The sequence below is a fragment of the Salmo salar genome, chromosome ssa14, assembly GCF_905237065.1.
Source record: "Salmo salar chromosome ssa14, Ssal_v3.1, whole genome shotgun sequence".
NCBI lineage: Eukaryota > Metazoa > Chordata > Actinopteri > Salmoniformes > Salmonidae > Salmo > Salmo salar.
Window position 1 is genome coordinate 14775315 of NC_059455.1, and position 19868 is coordinate 14795182.

Below are 19868 nucleotides of genomic sequence, written 5' to 3' on the forward strand. Positions count from 1 at the left end.
TTGGAGTTGATTCAAATGCAATACATAAAAGACAGTAAACACACAACTTGAAGCAACCACATATTTAGCCATGGAGAACGTTCTGATTGGCCAGTGAGGGGCCAAGCCTGACACACCCACAATTGGTTTATTCATCAAAACCCAGCCCTTTTGTGCCACCAGCACTGCACCGATAATTTTTGGTTGTGAAAATAGCAAAAATATTTGTTACACACCCCCAAACCCATAGCGCTACCTACCGCCAGCGCGTAGATTTACCATTGTGTTAGGTTTGTTAAGCAATTACAAATGACATGACCCTCCCCTGGACTACATTTTAAAAATACTAAAACCTCTCCCTGACTGAAATTGAAATATCATGACCCTCCCCCATTTTCCTCCGGGTAACAATTGTGTAAATTTCGGTCACTCCCTTATGCATAAGGGGACATGAGATGTGAGTTCAACTACCCTACTACCTCCCCATTCTGTGTTACATCATAACACCATAGGTCTTCCCCCTTTTTATACTATCAATAGTTGTTTCTCTACACCCTATAAATATAGGCAAATCGATGTGAAAATGTTCTCTCTTGTTTATGGTTCCAAAACACTCTCTCTTGTTTATGGTCCCAACTCTCTCTCTCTCTCTCTGGCTCTTTCACGCACAGACACAGACACACAGGAGAACTATCCCACTACCCCTGGTGGAGGTAGTCACTATTGAAAGAGCCAGAAGTGGGTTTTAGATTTAGGGTACAAGGTTCTGCAAGTCTACAACGTCAATCAAAGCCAGCTTGACCAACCCCCTTTTCCCTTCGGGCCAGCAGGTTGTAAAGCCATTAAAGAAAGCATCAAGGATTTTCTTCCCAATAGACCTCTTAGTGCGAGCCTCCCTTTCAAGCTGTGGTTAAGGTTGGGGGGGCGAGGTCTCCTTGTTCCTAAATGAACCATGTACTGTTTTTGGAGCGCAAGATTCGGTATTATTCTTATTCACAGCGCTGTCTTCCTATTCGGAACTTTTGAGAGAGCATCCACCAGCAACATTAAGGTAAATCGCATACTTTTCATTCAAAAATTGTTTAAAAAAAAATCTTATCCATAAAGCCGTGCGCTTCAAACATCCTTGTTCTCAACGCAAATGTCTACTCTTGTATGCCGGTATTTGTGTGAAAGCGTTCAAATGGCAAGAGATTACGCTGTTTTCTAGACTAGCCTACTAACCCATGCTTGCCTGCAACAATTTCAATTCATTCGGTACTGTAGGCTATTAGTGAAGTCTAGGTTTTGCGCCTTCTTTTCCGCTATCCGTTTCATGCCGAACTCCTTTTGTAGACTACGCTTTAAGATCAAAGCCCCAGCTGGAGTCTTTATTTCTGCCTGCCTGGCATTTCCGAAGCTGTTGAAGTAGCTGCACATTTATTAGAGAGCTTCGTGGTCCACTGGACTAAAACTAATGAGGGGCAGGGGCGGAAGACGAGGAAGGATACGGTACTGGATTGTACTTGAGTTCAAACTGAAGGGAGGTCATCTGGAGACGTTTGACATGGGATATTACAAGAGGATCCTATGGGCTAACATAGTAGCCGCGGCTAGTTTACCTCAAACCAACATCAAGGGAACTATGTTATAACACAGCTTCTGGAAGAAAAAAGAAAAAAGTTACGGGAACATTTTACAGACATGCTTCAAACCCGTCTACCTACGTGAAAACAGCGTTTTTGAACGATATGGTTTTCCATTTCCAAGGGTTCGTGTCCATTATTGATGTATGAGCAACAACTCAGGCTCTTGAATCATCCACATGGCATCCACCTGACCGGTGCTCGGTGGCGGCAGCAGCTGACCCGCTTAACTCCAGTAACATTGTAATACAACTGTCCCATGCACAATTATCCCCCCTCTCCCACCGGACGCCGTTCGCCGCCGCCGCCTCCCAAAGTATACTCATTTGTACTTCCCGGGAGGTCCATTGTTTGAGAACCTGGTGCATTAAAACGTGAAAAAGTAAATAGTCTATTTAGATTCCTAGATATCCAGAGGGCATTCAGAAAAACATATGGGGCTTGCGCATTCTTGTTTGGACAAGCATCTAGTCCCCCTAGTTGAGTTACAGAACTGTCAAGTCTTTTAGGATTTTTGCTCATGTTTGTGATTTTAGCATTACCAGTTCTTGTATTCAAATTTGTGGTGATGTAAAATGAGCGTGTTGTGAAATCTATATGGCTGTCATATAGACTATAGGCCAGCAAAACATGCAAACACAAGTCTTCCCAAAATTATAAAACACAAATTATAGGCAACCTAAAAATACCTAAAAAAAATGGCTGCAAATCATTCAAAATGTGCAGATGAATATAGGTTCTATAACCACAGTTTCTACTCTTGAGAACTACTGAGTGTGAAACATTAATCATTGGGAAGAAATCCTAGGCCCTAGAACAGTGTGGCCAGCCATGGCAGTGTCTGTGTGCTGTTAATGCACTCTAATGGTCAGGTTTAGAGGGCTACGATTAACCTGAAGTCTAGACAACAGGAGTCGGCTTCAGTTACTCACAGACAGTCACTGGCCCTTTCATCTAGCACTCGTTTTAGCAGCCCTCAATCCTCCCTCTGTCTCCATTCCCCCTCCCTCCTTCCATCTCTCCCCTCCTCCTCCCTCCAGTCTCTCATCCACCTCTCTAACTCATCAAGAGCACAGTAATGCTCTTAAAAGTCTTGGCCTGTCTCTACCTCTGTAAAGAAAAGATATTCATAGCCAACCACCAGCTCTGTTTTGAATTTTAGGCTCTTTCTTTCTCTCTCTCTCTCTCCTTCCCCCTCTCTCTCCCTCCTAAATGGATTACAGGTTTTGGTTAGGTTTCTGCTTTCCTTTAAGTCACAGAAGTAAACTGTATTACCCCTGCATCTTTCACCACTTGGAATACACTCTGAAAGTCTATAGGTTTTAAGGCATACCCCAGGAGGTAGCAGCAGCCTTTTTGGACTCTGCTTCAGCCAGTGTATCCAAACACGTGTTAACAGGTTCGTCCGGTGGAAAGTGTACCATAGCACCATAAGTGGTCGCAATGTGTTCACTGAATGGTTTAGGGAAACACTCCCCAGTGGGTGCTTATTCATGCAGGGAGGACACACTTCAGGAGGAAGCATAGCAAAGTCAATCATGTTACCGCGTTGCTTGCTGCCCTTACTCTTACATACAGACAGAACACTCACAATGGGAATCTTGTGCGAATGCCACCTAAAGTGATTTTCGGTCTTTTCGTTTTCCGTACCCGCTCGGGTTTAATGGAACAGTCCAGCCAGCTGCTGCTGCCAATTGCAGTCTGCACAGCAACCCTACTGTTAGAGCTACAGGGCTGTTCCCAATACGTATAGGAAACAACACAACTGTCCCTTATGCCTTCCTTATGGAGAGAGAGAAGAAGAGACAAAACAGTTCTGGACAACCTAAACTACATCGAGGCGGACATGCACACGCAACAAGCACCCACGCGCGCACACACACACAGGTGCATACTGTACATACAGTGTAATACACATGTAAAATACTCTGTCTCTGCCAGGACAGTAGTGACGGGAGGGAGGAGGTCCAGCGGCAGAGCCGGCACAGCCAGAGGCACCAGAGCCGGGGGCAGCAGCCCGACGAGGTGGCCCAGTGGTGGGGAGAGTGGAGCAGCTGGTCCACCTGCTCCAGGACCTGTGGAGGAGGGGTGCGCTCTCAGGAACGACACTGTCTGCAGCAGAGGTAAAGATACACCATCACTGACCTGACGAAGATCCAGTCTTGGATTGAAACGTTGCCTAACAAAAAGGTATGTGCTGGAGCAATCGTGTGTGTGCGGGCCGTGCATTATTTCTACAACCAGTTTTTCCTGGTCAGGAAATAAAGGCAAAACTTGGGAACCTAACTAACCATCACTTCTCTGAAGCTGCCACTGCCTGCTATAGTTTTTAGGGAGCAGCGAGCCAACCCAATGCTAGAATTAACTAGGCCAGTGGGACCAAGGAGTCAGGCTGCTAATCATTATGGCTACTCAAATTGGTTAAAAAAAAAGGTTTGAAAAGTTAGCTTGCCAACTCATTAATGTTGTTTGTGGAATACTCTCCTGGAGGAAAATTAGACCCAACACTTACATTTGTTTTTGGGTTATAACACACTGTATGAGATTTCTGTAAGAGTGACAATATTTCCCACAACAGTTCTACCATACTCCAAACGCTCATTCAGGAAGCCTAGAAATTGAGGTTCAACCATCACAGAGTCAACCAATCAAGACTTATAAAACGCTTCCTGTTTCCTGCTGTCACAAACTGTTATGACACGCTTTACACCATTACACTTATGACAGCCTAATGTAGGCATTACAACACACACTTACTTCCAAGTGTTCCGGAAATGTCTCCCAGCAGTGGTCTGACCAGGACTGACAGGCTGCAGTGCTGCTAACACACAAACACACACACACAGACACACACACACAGTTTGACCCTGAACTGAACCCACTTCTCATACTGGGGGGGTGTCAGTCCTCATCAGCGGGTTTGACTCCAGAGTTCATTTAAACGGCTGGTAATTGGGGGCTCAATGACCTCCGGTCTGGAGTGTCCACGTTCAAACCTGCCTGACGGCCCCTGCTGTTGGTGTGTGTGTGACATAACATGCACTATAACATATAACATGTATATGTGTTTTGTTTGGGGAGTAATCAAGCAATCATGCTGATGGATTGGTTTGAGAACTGCGTTTGTTCACTGGAAGGTGGATTGGGGTTTTCATTAACTTGACAGTTATGTGGATTAACAGTTTCTAGGGAGACAAATACAAAATGTCATATTTCCATATGGCTTAGATTGTAGTGTAGGTTTTGACCCCGCCGGTTTTCCTTTGAGAGAATAGGAGGTCGAGAGAGAGAGAGAGAGAGAGAGAGAGAGAGAGAAAGAGAGGGAACGAAAGAAAGAGACAGAGAGAGCGTGAAAAAGAGATGTTTCCCCGCCTGACAAATAACCTCCGGGGCACCCTCTTGCGGCCCGAGGAATGTCCTGTGGAATGAACATCAATCCCGGCGGTCAACGGTTCCACATGACACGGGCCAGTCTGGCCGGAGTAACAGCCATATTTATAAAAGGGCTTTTAGTCAGGCGCTGGGCCATTTAGGGGGAGATTCCTCCCCAGATAAGCACCAGGGTTTGACTTTGAGCTGTTCCACCTGGCGCCCATTAACACTCCCCCTGTGTGGTGTGGGGGTTTGGGGAGGGTGAGGGGGTGGGGGAGAGAGAGAGAGAGAGAGAGAGAGAAAGAGGCAGATGTGAGTAAAGAGAGAGAGAGGGGAAAGGAGAGAGAGAGAGGGTGGGGGTGGGCGGGTGAATAAAGACAAAGAGAGAGACAGGGAGAGAGAGAGGGGAAGAGAACAAGGGAACGAAAGAGGGGAGATGGAAAGGGTGTGTTAGAGAGAGAATGAGAGAGAGGGAGAGAAGAGGAGACCCACATCTGGAGGGGAGGAGTGGAAGGAGTGTTGGGGAAAGCTCTGAAAAAGCCTGGGAACGTTCAACATCTGGAGTCTAGGTGGGGCTCAGACTGTGAGAGCTAGATGTGTCTATCTCATGTTAGAAAAGTAGGCTAAACATGAAGGGCTGACTCCTTAAAGCGATCACCACAGTGGAGATACCAGAGTAACTCCCCTTTTTTCTTCCATGTACCTAATGTATAACCTGAGCTTATCGGGAACGTTTGAGGCCACTTCCACTTTACAAATCTTACGGAGTACACTGTAAGACCCTTAACAAGGTTCAAATTGCGGTATCTTTATTGTAATATCACATTGTGTCTGCTCATGCCAGATAAGTATGTGTAAAACCCTTTCTCTCCAGACTCACTGCCACACAGAACATCAACAGCTCCTTCTGTGTCGGATCTCCGAAGCAGTATCAGCTATGTCCACTTCAGGTATGCTTTTACACCAGCACCATGCATTGGATTTTCTCCTCTCATTTTGGGAGTATCAACTGAGTCTCAACAACACTTGTTGCTAGGCATCTATTAGCGTATGCACCATTGCCCTACCAATTTCTAATGGATTACGTTTACATTAATTCAGCACCCCTTTAAAGGGGCAATCTGCAGTTGCATACTCTTTGGACTTTATATATACTAATTGATTCTTGAAGAATATACAGGTAGCTTATAACTTCCAGATGAGCTAAGTATAACTGTCGTACCCTATCGGAACCCAAAATATATGCTTGTTTTACTCCAATGTTTGGAAACATTATATATGTAAACAAACCCTCTATAGCCTCCAAATATGCTCAAAACTGTCATTTTGATATCTTGGATGGTCAGTCCTTGCATCAATAGCTCAGTCTACTGTATGCATTTAAGATTGTTTACATTTCTCCAGGCCCATCCCTCAGCTTTTTACCAAAACAGAGGCAGGGTGGCCCGTTGTTATTGTTTTCAACTGCGGACTGCCCTGTTAAAGGGGAATATGAGCTTTAGACTGAAGATGTTTCAGTGTCACGTTCCAAAAAACATGCCTTGCCTACACTACTCCCGTTTGTTTCTGAGACTTGGTTTACTCTTGTCTCATCCTGCTGTTCTCGTCTTTCTCCCCAGCCCTGCGTCAGTACCAGTGTTAGCTTTAAGCAGCAGCAGTGCTCCCAGTTCAACGCCAAAGCCTTCGGCAGGAGACACTATGAGTGGGTGCCCCTCTATCCAGGTAAGCAATGCATTAGTCATAGATGGTTTTCGTCCTCTAAAATGCTATTTTGCTAGGTCCCAATTATTTCTCCTTCCTATAGAAGTGTGCGGTTGTTCACCTTTACTGATTCAAAAAGGAAATGACTGGTATAAGAAATTTGGTGAAGACTCCCACTAGCTCATGCCTCCACCAATCCTATGCTTTTAGATTTGTGGGAAGTAATGAACATGTGCATACTTCAGGAGAAAGAAGCTATTACTGGGACGCACCTTCTATTTCTCCCTCTCTCCTTCTTCCTTTCTCTCTCAAGCTTTTGCCTAGTTGCATTTGTTTGATGTTCATTTTTTTCCCTCATGATTGCTCCTTCATTTCTCTTTGTCTTTCATTCTTTTATGTCTGCCTCGCTTGACTCTTGCCTGCCAGAATCAGGAAACGAGTACCTTTCCATAGAACGTCTTGCATCATGCTTTAAGGCCCCAGTCCAAGGCTTATGTCATCTTTAAACTCAGACTATTATGTCTCGGTTTCTAGGTAAATGACATATAGGCATGACAAATAAAAACATTCTCATTCATATCTAATCGCATTTGGGTGAATTTCCAAATCCTTTTCTAATCAAATCTCCGTTCTAGACAATAACCTCAGGGACTGGCTTTTGTAGCTAGCGTTTAAACAGCCTTAACGAACATAAGAGTATCTGAACATTTCTTTAAGTTGTTCTCTTGTCACTTCCTGTCCCAGATGACTACATCAGTATCTCCAACAAGCCGTGTGACCTTCAGTGCACCAGCACCACAGGGGAGAGGCAGCTGCTGGTCCCGGCCCACGACGGAACCTACTGCCGGGACGGCATCTACCAGGGCGTCTGCATCGAGGGCCAGTGTCAGGTGCGCCACAGGGATCGGTATTAGGACCATAATTTTTTCCCCCGTGATCAACCGCTTGAGTCTCTTTTGGTTCAAAGCATCTGCCAAGCAATGTCAATCAATGCCCTTTGGACCTATGGTCTGTAATGAGTTGTTGCCAGGAGATTTTTTAAACCTGATTAGCCACTTGAGTCTCGTTTAGTTCAAAGCATCTGCCAAACAATATACCTAGTTTTTCCTGGTCAGGTCACAGGGTTAGGAAAAAGGATCCCAAACTCATGAGGACTTTCTTCTCTTCTCTCCCCTGGCTGCCCTGTACTACAGACGGTGGGTTGTGACGGGAAGCTTTACTCCAGTAAAACGGTAGATACGTGCGGCGTGTGCGGCGGGAATGGCAGCTCCTGCTACAGAGTGTCTGGATCTCACCGGAAAGGGAGCACACAGTTAGGTATATCTTAAGTAGTATCAAGAGGTTATACAGCATATCCTACTTTTTTTTTAAGTGCCCTTCTAAACATCTATAAAATCAAAAAGTCCTAACCTCCATGTCACAGTGTGCCTGGAAATAAAGGCACAACTAAAGTGGGTGATCTTGTTTTTTTCCCTTTGGATCAGGTTATGTGTTTATCACCAACATTCCTGTTGGTGCCACCGACATCCAGATCATTGAGAGACGGAAAACCGAGAATATACTGGGTAAGATTCAGAACATGTTGTATTGAATTTTATTGGGATACAGTAACTAGAAATTGTGAAACTTAACAAGCAGAACAACCGTCATAGTTACCAGAATGAAGAAATATGAGCTGTTGTTGATTTCCGTGCGATTACCATAGGCCCTATCCAATCAAAACTTGTGTCTGGGTTCGTGGAATAAATCTAAAACAAAATTCATTTAGCGAGAAAGTTGTTACAGCTGTTGTCCATAAGATCTTATTGCTTTCCTCCAGCCCTATCCGATGAAGCAGGACACTTCTTTTTCAATGGGAACACAGTTATCGACAATCCCCGTAACTTCCGTGTTGCTGGCACAGTCTTCAAGTACAGGAGACCTGCTAACCTCTTATCAGATGGATTTGAGTACATCATCGCCCAAGGACCCACTGACCAGGGGCTAAACGTCATGGTAGGTATTTAGGTATGTACTGTCTGTAGGTAACTAGGGCATGTTTCCCAGTGATTCCTAAAAATAGACAATTGACATGTTGGCTTTGTTGTAATGTGATTGAAAGGCCTCTTACCCTTTTATACAAGTACTACAACCTGAACGGAAAGATGCCCCACATCACATATGAGTACACCGTACCTCGCACCCCAGAAGCCCGCACAACAACCCCAGTAGCCTCACCTCCAGAGGAGGTCCAGATACGAGCACTGTCCGTTGTTGAACCAGCGGTCCCAGAACCATGGCCCCCGGTGGCCCCAGATACAATAGCCAACGCCACTGAACTCTCCTTGAATGATAATGAGATTGAGGCCAGCGAGGATTATGGGAAGCTGGGAAACCACAGTGGTGTCCTGGTCCCGGACGAGCCCCCAGATGTAGACCATGACCTGGATCATGACCATGAAGGTCTTGTGTGGGAACTACAGGCTCCTCTCAACCTCAGTCAACCTCCAGCCATGCTGGTGTTCAGACCAGCCAGTGAGATCTACCACAACAACCTGGAGAATAAGCTAGGAGACCAGGGACATCCTGCACCTGCTAACTACAGTGAGTCTGAGTAGGAAGTTGATATCTGGGCTGTGTATCCACTGGACTATTTTACAGAGAGTTTTAACTTTCAAATGTACATACATTGTTGTATCTGTAACGAACAAGGACATTGGCCTGTAGTCTGTCACTTTTAGTTGGGAAGGTTTTTCGAAGTATATTATTGCGGGATATCAGCAAACAGTTTTGATGCCCTTTTGTAGTGGGAATGTTCTATAGAATTTTTAATGAGATTTGAAATAATTTCTATGAATTTTACAATATTTTACAAGGGACAGACTCCAACTTGATCGATGGTGACTCTCCCGGTCCCAACGGCACCCACCGACCATCCAAGCCCCTCCACAGGAGCCTGTTCCTGGACCTGGTCTCTGAGCCAGGAGGCTTCAGACAACCCTGCCAGGATGGCTCCAACCTCTGCCCTCTCCTGGAACTCAACACCAGCTCCTCACTGGACAACAGCCTGGCCCAGCTGGATATCTACCCAGGCAGCCTCAACCTCCACGAGGCCACGGCTGAGGACAGCGCCCCCTATGGACTCCTTTTCGAACCAGAGCCCAACGGGACAGAGAGTTCCAACCTCGTCAACCTCCACCAGGTAGAGCCGGTACAGGCCCCCGACACAGAGAGGTGAGCTGCCTTAGTGGAGGGGTGGGGGGAGACTTTGGGGGTTGGGCGTGAGGAGGGTCTGCCGCATTATATGTGCTTTAGTTTGTTGTTATTTATTGTCCCTTTGCATTTTTATATTGAATTACCATGATGTGCTTTTCCCCCAACGGTACCTAGCTTTATATTAAGTAGATACATTGCTAGGTTCAATTTGGTTCAATTCAGACGTTCAATCACCTTTCTCCCTCTCCCTCGATCTCTTCCTCCCATTCTCCGGTTTTGTCCTTCTTCCTCCCTCTCTCTCCCCATGCGTTCCAGCAGCAATGAGTTTGAGGTGGGATTGCTCGACCGTGACATCAGCCTTGCTGACATGTACAGATGGAAGGTATCTGCGTATGCACCCTGCAGCTCAACATGTACCACAGGTGCAGCTACCAGCCACACCACACACACACAGTGTACACAGACACACAGACACACACACACACACACACATTGTACACACACTTTATACACATATTCTCACACACGTTACACAAACATAGCCACCCACCAGTACTGGCAAATCACTTAGTGTCTCTTCTCTCCACGTTGATCATACCTCTCACTAAATATACTTCAGTCTCATTAACCAACTTAACGTAAAGGATACGTGTTCACTGGGATATTTTGTTTAACCCCGACTGTTCAACAGCTGTGTGAGTTTCGGTATTATATTGGTCATGGTAGTCTACGTTTCCTTGCCAGGTATCAGCACGTCCTACGCCCTGTGTGTCCGGTATGACGGCTCTGAGGTGGATGAGACTTACTGTGACGCCGTGACCAGACCAGAACCCACACATGAGTTCTGCACCGGGAAGGAGTGTCCACCCAGGTTGGATAACCCATACGCTCAGTTTCACTGCAACATCAGATTGGGCTCCTCCTAGACCCGTAAATAGTATTCTGAATTGTATTCCGTTGGCTAGGACCTGATGGTTTCAGAATAATGACTGGGTTTGTAGCTCCTTTGAAGCGATATGCCTGTTGGCATTCAGTCTGCCATTCCCTTCACACAAATAATAACTGTTCTCCAGTACAATTGTGACCGACTGGAGTTTGAACCTGGTTGCCCTGCATGCCATAAGATTGCGTTAGCCAGCGGAGCTAAAGCCGTATACTAACCGTTATACTTGGGCTGACTGGGTCTTCACCCTAGGTGGGAGACCAGTCGGTGGAGTGAGTGTTCGAGGACGTGCGGCGAGGGCTTCCAGTTCCGCACGGTGCGCTGCTGGAAGATGATGGCTCCAGGCTTCGACAGCTCTGTGTATGACGAGCTGTGTGTGGCTGCAGAGCTGCAGAAACCAATGGTGCGCAAGGCCTGCAAGAGCAAAGGCTGTGGCCCACAGTGGGAAGTCTCTGACTGGTCTGAGGTGTGTGTTTTTAAAAAATGGTGTATCTGTCAAGGAATCTTTAAGATAGAAGTGGATCTTCAAGTATGTGTTCTGGGTAACAGTAGTAACCATGTGAAGTTGTAAAATGTTAGCTATCATACTTCATCGCTGGATCACGGGAGGTAGCCTAGTGGTTAGAGCGTTGGGCCAGTAACCGAAAGGTTGCTAGATCGAATCCCCGAGCTGACGAGGTAAAAATCTGTCGTTCTGCCCCCGAACAAGGCAGTTAACCCACTGTTCCTAGGCCGTCATTGTAAGTAAGAATTTGTTCTTAACTGACTTGCCTAGTTAAAAAAAAACAATAAAAACCACTCGAGTGAAGGATTATAATAGTGAGTGCTCTCTGAGCACTGATGGAGGGCAACGTGGTCGTTTCTCTCTTCCAGTGTTCCGCTCGGTGTGGGGGACGGGGTTTGAGGAGTCGGGAGGTGCGCTGCTCCATGGAGACGCGCCTGTGTAACGAATCCTCGCGGCCACTCAGTGAGAAGGAGTGTGAGGGACCACCCTGCGACCGCAGGTGGACTGTTTCGGACTGGGGCCCTGTGAGTTAACCACCCTCAGCTGCACCAAAGGTCTTAGCCTAGGCACAGCTAACGCCCAGGGGTTTTCCCCAGGCGTGTTCACGTGGTCAGGAAGAACCTCCTATACAGGTTCATCAACTACTCTCAGATCGTCATGTTCTTAGGCCTTAGCAGCAATATGGGCTGAAAAAAAAGAATCTTGATATTGTATTTTGATAATATATCATTGATAGGAAATCAACACAGCTCCTCTTGATCTTGAATACGCTCTCCCTCCTTGTCCCTTTGTTTCCCTCCCTCTATTTTCCCTGTCATCACGTATTGTCTCTCTCATACATCTTCTTACTCTTCCTTACTGTCCCTCCCTCACTCTCTCTCTCTCTCTCTCTCTCTCTCTCTCTTCCCCTTCCTCCCCACCCCTGGCTGTCTGTGTACTCTCTAAGTGTTCAGGGGCCTGTGGCGAGGGCAGGATGACGCGCTACGTGGCGTGCAAGAACAGCAACGGCAACGTGATCTCTGACGGCCAGTGCGACCTGGACCTCAAGCCCCTGGCCGTGTACCCCTGTGGGGACAAGAACTGCCCCGCGCACTGGGTGGAACAGGAGTGGGAACAGGTGAGTGTGCTGTAGCTTTACGGAGAAGAAAGACTCGCCTAGCAGGGCGGTCACAACAGCCTCTCAGTACAAGTCAGATCTTTTATTTGAGAGTTCACTGAGTTCAGCTTCAGTCGTTTCTATTTTCATTTCCATTTCATTCAATACGCTTAACAAACATTGCCGTAGCGGCGTTAAACAAACATTGTCATGGTAATAACGCAACAAACAAGTCCAGGCCTTACAGCAAGGACAAAACTTCATTAAATAAAAAAGGCCATGAAAAAAATGCATGAGGGACTACCGATGACTGGTTTTGGGCGTAACAGTCTTCCTTTCTTACCTGCATGTACCGCTGTTTGAAATGCATGATCCACAAAGGAAGTACATGTAAGATGACACAGAAGTCTCTGGCTGTGGCTGTGACAATCTTCCTCTCCTCCCTCCCTGTGTGCCACCAGTGTAACACCACCTGTGGGCGGGGGGTGAAAACGCGGCAGGTGGTGTGTTCAGGCCTGGAGGACGGCGTGTTCAAGGAGTTCCACGGGCAGATGTGTGACTCCGCCCTCAAACCCGAGGAGAGCTCCGCCTGCTTCGAGAGGCCCTGCTCCAAGTGGTTCACCACTTCCTGGTCTCAGGTACATGTCGTTAGAGCAATCCAACCGCTGTCACTGTTACTCACTTACTTAGGACCATCAGTGACTCCTCTCCATCGCACTCTGTCGAGGGCAGTCTCCTCTAGCTCATTCCACTGTTATTTAGACCATTCTATCAGTATTTAAGTCATAGTTTAGTAGTAGATGGGAAAGAATAACTGCAGGGTTTGTTTTGATGCTCTCACTCTCTCCCTTCTCAAACACAATACAAAATGTGGACGCTTGTCACTTTTTGTTCCTGTGTGTGAGTAATGTCATTGCTTTTCTTCTCCTCCCATCACAGTGCAGTAAGACATGTGGCAGCGGGGTGCACGTTCGGGAGGTGAAGTGCTACCAGGGGGAGGAGCTAGGCCACAGCTGTGATTCCGCCCTCAAACCTGAGGCCGGGCAGACGTGTGAGGTGCAGGCCTGTCCCACAGAGGCCCCAGGTAGGAAGAACGCTGTCTGTCTGCTTAACTGTCTGTCTGTCAAAATGGCCACTGTAATATTGTCCCCCCCCTCTTCTCCCCCAGTTGAAGAGGTGTGTCAGGACAAGGCTACGGCCAACTGTGCCCTGGTGCTGAAGGTGAAGCTGTGTACACACTGGTACTACAGGAAGGCCTGCTGCCAGTCCTGTAAGAGCAAGGCCCCGTAAGGGCCAGGGGCCACAGGCCAGGGGCCCGCACTCACAATGGCCCCCCACAGAATGTGAAGACAGTCCCCATACAGGACACCTTGCACTGTGCCCTGGACTCTTTTCCTTTAGATTGTAGACTTGTCCTATAGCCTGGTTCCAGAAGTTATATGGCCTGTAGCCAACTCTGACTTGTTTTCATGCCAAAGCTACGGGTAACTGCCAAAATAATGGAAACGCCAACGTAAAGTGTCTTAATAGGGCCTTAGGCCACCACGAGCCACCAGAACAGCTTCCATGCACCTTGGCATAGATTCTACAAGTGTCTGGAACTCTATCAGAGGGATGCGACACCATTCTTCCATGAGAAATTCCATAATTTGGTGTTTTGTTGATGGTGGTGGAAAACGCTGTCTCGGGCGGCGCTCCAGAATCTCCCATAAGTGTTCAATTGGGTTGAGTTCTGGTGACTGAGACGGCCACGGCGTATGCTTTACATCGTTTTCATGCTCATCAAACCATTTAGTGACCACTCGTGCCCTGTGGATGGAGGCAATGTCATCCACTCCCATCTGGGTAGAAATTATTCACCATAGGTTGAAGGTGATCACCATAGGTTGGCGTTTACCTTGCCCTCTAAGGGGTTGAGTGGACATAAACCATGCCAGGAAAATGCACCCCACACCATAACAGAGCCACCAGAACCCTCATTTACTCAAGTGTTTCCATTATTTTGGCAGTTACCTGTACACGTTTGGAATGATAAGAAAGGAACGTTGCAGAGAGGGGTTCCCTAAAGCACATACAGATGAGACCAGGCTAGAATTGTCCCCCAATCTCTCCTTCCTCCCTAACCATTACCAGAACCTCATGCCTATCCTCACCCCTAACCCAAGACCTTCCACCCCCTCCACCTCTCTACCCCCTTTTCCCCCAAGCCCAAAACCCTGGGAGCCAGACCAACTCCCACCAAAGGTGCTATAAAACCCTGGGTGTCGGGCGCAAACCGCTCAGTAACCGCTCAGTAACACTACAACCCCCCCCCCCAAAGGCAGCTCCTGTTACGTGACTGTATATCGCGCTGGATCCACAGCTCCACGGTCAGGAGAGACCAACCGGTCCGACCGTCCAACCGTGGCTCGACCACTCAGTGCACGGTCTCTCCACCTCTTCTGCTGTAATTGTTCTAAATGTGTACTGTATGTCTCCAGCTGTTTTAGGAAGACCGAAAAATAAAAGCCAAGCTGTTTTGGAAGTTCCACGGTTGTTTTCTTGTTGTTGAGTTTACACCGCTTTACCAGGCTACTATAGTACATTCCCTCGGACTTTTCCACAACACATATAGCGCCATAGTAAGAGAACCTAATGGTTAGAGGTAATACAATAAACGTTGGTGGCCACAGAAGAACTACGGAATCTGGAAAGACGTTCATGATATAATGGCTTCAGATGATCGCATCGTTCAGGCTTTCAAGCACAGACGGAAATGTTAAGGCTTTACAACTTAGACAACCCTGTCCTTTTTTTTCTTGACCGTCGTGTTGAGTTGGAGATGACGGGAAACAATTAAAAAAATAAAAAAATAAAGTAATGACCACTCGTTTTGGCAAGTACACGGGATTAGTGTTTCATGATGTCATGCGTAATCTGAGCGCAGTTCAACCCCACTTTGAGGACGTTGTTAGCACGTGGGGGGCAAGAGTTTAGCAATGGCCTGCTTTTGTCCATTCAGTGTGAAGTTAACCCCTTCACTTCCTCTTTTTTTTTTTTTTATGCCGCCACCTGAATTTCATCATTTGATTTGAAAAGAGGTACTACTCGCATGGCTAAAGTCTCTCCCCTCGCTCTATTACTACCATCGTCATTGAAACTCACTCAACAGTTTCGGTATAGCACTTGGATCCAGCACCCGCTGTATGACCGGGAGTTTCTGTCTGTTCTTTTTCTGTTCAATTAGTCTGTATTTAAATTGTCTTGAATTATCTCGGTAGGTTACCGAGAGTGAATTTGTCTGTAGGCAAAAATTAGAAGAAGATAGACATAATGATAAAGTAGGGCCTATTACATTTTTGTCATTTAGCAGACACTCTTATCCAGAGCGACTTACAGCAGTGAATGCATACATTTCTTTTTTCCCGTACCGGTCCCCCATGGGAATCAAACCCACAACCCTGGCATTGCAAACACCATGCTCTACCAACTGAGCCACACTGGACTATTACAGAACAGTTCTTTCTGAATCGTGCCTTATCGTATGTCAGAGGTATGTCATTTGCAGTAGTCTTGTTTTGCATTTCGTAATGGTTTGGTGACACCTTATATGCTGTATGTATGGTAAATCAACAATTTTCACTGCATTTTGTACATGAGAAATACTACCAATTGTCTGTTGTATTTCTGTGATACAGTCTCCCTTTGATAGCTGTTTTTTAGATGCATCCACACGTTCTACTCATTATCTTGATATCTGCCTTCATGGAGGGAGCCCTGTCGTTCCCCAATGGCTCTGTGGTCCCCCCTGTACACAGTCTTAGCCAGCAGCGCCTCCTACAGGCCAAGGGCCAATCTCACAGGTCAGAGGGGATCAGCCCAGGGGCCTGGTCAGAGGGGATGGAAAAATTGGGTTATTATTTTACCGTCAATGGACGGGGGAGAAAGGTGACTCTAGTCCTCATAACACTAGGGTTATCATATGCAGCCAATCATCAGTTTGGAAAATATAGTTCAACCTCGGATAAAGTGGAGGTAAACCACGTAGTAAGCTAGTGTATGGCAGTGTGCAGTTGATAGTTACATAGCAATTACTGTTGTGTTACTGGTCATGGAAGATTTGTCTAAGAATAAGTACATAATGTTGATAGCTTGTTCATCTTGGTTGAAAGGGTCGATTTCAATTTGCTTGCTTTGCATGCTTTGTCTTTCTTAGCCTCTCACTCGTACTCTCGCCATTCTTTATGGTCATAGGTCAAGTGTTTAGGATTGGGCATGACTCCTGTTTGAGACTGCCCAGGTCACCGCTCCACTCCTCACCTTTTCCCCACAGTTACTATGGAGGCTGTTGGGAATTCCAGGGTTTCCTGTTACAGGCCTGGGAGATGGGAGGACTAGTTGCATTGGGGCACAACAACGTCAACCAGCGGAGGCTCCTCAGAGGAGGACGGTGAGGACCATGCTACTCAGTGAATTTCATACCAATAAAAATAGTGACAAATTTAAAAAGTTATCCTTTTTAGATAAAACTATAATGAATTTATTAATGTCACCAAATAACTGATTATTTGGTGACACCCTCTAGGGTAGAATCCAGTGGTGGTCAGTGTCGTTTAAGATGAGGGAGCACGATTTATTTTTAATGAGCATGGCCTTATTTCTACTACACCATATTGGATGACTGTCATTCATATTCCATTCACCCAGTTCAATGTAACAGTGATAGGTTTAGGCTACTACATGATACAACATTTTTTCCTATACCCATCATGAGGTTGCTACAACCTAGCCTATGAATACAAGTTTATAACGTACAGTGAGGGAAAAAAGTATTTGATCCCCTGCTGATTTTGTACATTTGCCCACTGACAAAGAAATAATCAGTCTATAATTTTAATGGTAGGTTTATTTGAACAGTGAGAGACAGAATAACAACAAAAAAAATCCAGAAAAACGCATGTCAAAAATGTTATAAAATGATTTGCATTTTAATGAGGGAAATAAGTATTTGACAACCTCTGCAAAACATGACTTAGTACTTGGTGGCAAAACCCTTGTTGGCAATCACAGAGGTCAGACGTTTCTTGTAGTTGGCCACCAGGTTTGCACACATCTCAGGAGGGATTTTGTCCCACTCCTCTTTGCAGATCTTCTCCAAGTCATTAAGGTTTCGAGGCTGACGTTTGGCAACTCGAACCTTCAGCTCCCTCCACAGATTTTCTATGGGATTAAGGTCTGGAGACTGGCTAGGCCACTCCAGGACCTTAATGTGCTTCTTCTTGAGCCACACCTTTGTTGCCTTGGCCGTGTGTTTTGGGTCATTGTCATGCTGGAATACCCATCCACGACCCATTTTCAATGCCCTGGCTGAGGGAAGGAGGTTCTCACCCAAGATTTGACGGTACATGGCCCCGTCCATCGTCCCTTTGATGCGGTGAAGTTGTCCTGTCCCTTTATCAGAAAAACACCCCCAAAGCATAATGTTTCCACCTCCATGTTTGACGGTGGGGATGGTGTTCTTGGGGTCATAGGCAGCATTCCTCCTCCTCCAAACACGGCGAGTTGAGTTGATGTCAAGAGCTCCATTTTGGTCTCATCTGACCACAACACTTTCACCCAGTTGTCCTCTGAATCATTCAGATGTTCATTGGCAAACTTCAGACGGGCATGTATATGTGCTTTCTTGAGCAGGGGGACCTTGCGGGCGCTGCAGGATTTCAGTCCTTCACAGTGTAGTGTGTTACCAATTGTTTTCTTGGTGACTATGGTCCCAGCTGCCTTGAGATCATTGACAAGATCCTCCCGTGTAGTTCTGGGCTGATTCCTCGCCGTTCTCATGATCATTGCAACTCCACGAGGTGAGATCTTGCATGGAGCCCCAGGCCGAGGGAGATTGACAGTTCTTTTGTGTTTCTTCCATTTGTGAATAATCGCACCAACTGTTGTCACCTTCTCACCAAGCTGCTTGGCGATGGTCTTGTAGCCCATTCCAGCCTTGTGTAGGTCTACAATCTTGTCCCTGACATCCTTGGAGAGCTCTTTGGTCTTGGCCATGGTGGAGAGTTTGGAATATGATTGATTGCTTCTGTGGACAGGTGTCTTTTATACAGGTAACAAGTTGAGATTAGGAGCACTCCCTTTAAGAGTCTTTCTTTCTGATTGAGAGGGGGTCAAATACTTATTTCCCTCATTAAAATGCAAATAATTTCATAACATTTTTGACATGCGTTTTTCTGGATTTTTTTGTTGTTATTCTGTCTCTCACTGTTCAAATAAACCTACCATTAAAATTATAGACTGATCATTTCTTTGTCAGTGGGCAAACGGACAAAATCAGCAGGGGATCAAATACTTTTTTCCCTCACTGTAGGTGCACACAGGTCGAGAGACAAATTTGAGGTGACTCATGGACAGACAGTGACATTCAATGCCGCCTTGCACACTCTTGCTTACATCTAGCTGATATAAGGTGTAATCATTAGTCCAACAGTTGCAAACTAGAGTTTCTATTGGACAAATTCAAGTATGTTTATCCCGGTTTTGTTATGTTTGCTTCCGTTTAAGAAACCTTTTTCAACAAAATCGGCAGAATGAATACGCACAGTTCAATTTCATAGAAGCCACGTTGTATTCCTTCTCGCATCCTTGCGCTCTCCTCCTCTCACCTCTTCCCTTTGCTTGTGGACTTCAATGCACAACACATCAGCTGTATGTGACCAGGCAAAAAATCATTCCAAGCCAAACCGCTACACACAGCCTACATCGTTGTCACCATATTAGCTAAAGCTAAAGTAACATCATAGTCAACATAGTTAATAGAAGTAAACCCGCTACAATCATGCAGTAACGTTACAGTAGTAAGCAGTTACACCGGTGGGCCCCGGGGGCAATAATTGAGTGATACCAAAATCTTACCTCGACTTGGAAGAGTTCTAGTGTTGTGTTGGAAAGTCACATCCAGCTAGCTAACATAGCATCCCTGTCTGAGCAGGGTATTTCACTAGGCTAAACTAGTTAGCTGCATTTGCTAGTTAAGAAAGTGAAACTGAAAGTGAAAAAACTGACACTCTCTCTCTCTCTCTCCATTTGTCTCTTGTTTGTCCTTCATTTTTGAAGAAATACATTTGTTAAAAACTGTTCTACTCACCACAATTTACCACAATTTATACACTGCAGTGCTAGCTAGCTGTAGCTTATGCTTTCGTAAGAACCATGAGCCTCCTAGGTTTTGTATTAAAGTCAACGTATCCAGAGGAGGACGGAAGCTAGCTGTCATCAGGCTACACCATGGTGCTACCCTACAGAGTGCTGTTGAGGCTACTGTAGACCTTCTTTGCAAAAGAGTGTGTTTTAATCAGTTATTTGGTGATGTGATTATATTTAGTATCGTTTTATCTTTTAAGGATACATTTTATTATGTTTTACCATTTCAATTTTTATGAAATTCATTGAGGAGGATGGACCTTCCCTTCC

General features: G+C 45.9%; 1 protein-coding gene across 4 annotated transcripts; it reads left to right on the forward strand.

The window, feature by feature from the left end:
- The first annotated feature begins 684 nt into the window (after positions 1-684).
- si:ch211-267e7.3 (ADAMTS-like protein 2) lies at positions 685-14944 on the forward strand. Of its 4 annotated transcripts, none has more exons than XM_014139704.2 (18): positions 685-1030; positions 3546-3727; positions 5851-5926; positions 6596-6698; positions 7422-7567; positions 7871-7994; positions 8162-8242; positions 8497-8672; positions 8801-9260; positions 9539-9890; positions 10188-10294; positions 10617-10743; positions 11068-11281; positions 11689-11844; positions 12267-12437; positions 12878-13054; positions 13356-13500; positions 13585-14944. In XM_014139704.2, the coding sequence occupies exons 1-18, from the start codon at positions 932-934 to the stop codon at positions 13704-13706; spliced, it is 3018 nt and encodes a 1005-aa protein (XP_013995179.1). In that variant the 5' UTR covers positions 685-931; the 3' UTR covers positions 13707-14944. The 4 variants fall into 4 exon arrangements, with proteins under 4 accessions (XP_013995179.1, XP_013995180.1, XP_013995177.1 ...); XM_014139702.2 differs by having other exon boundaries at positions 687-1030; positions 9533-9890; XM_014139703.2 differs by having other exon boundaries at positions 688-1030; positions 9533-9890; positions 10191-10294.
- Positions 14945-19868: the final 4924 nt, after the last annotated feature.

Coding starts and splice junctions, on each gene's coding strand:
- si:ch211-267e7.3 (XM_014139702.2), top strand. CDS start 932: ATGTACTGTTTTTGGAGCGCAAGATTCGGTATTATTCTTATTCACAGC. Junction 11,282..11,688: donor AAGTCTCTGACTGGTCTGAG/GTGTGTGTTTTT, acceptor TCTCTCTTCCAG/TGTTCCGCTCGGTGTGGGGG. Junction 13,055..13,355: donor TCACCACTTCCTGGTCTCAG/GTACATGTCGTT, acceptor CTCCCATCACAG/TGCAGTAAGACATGTGGCAG.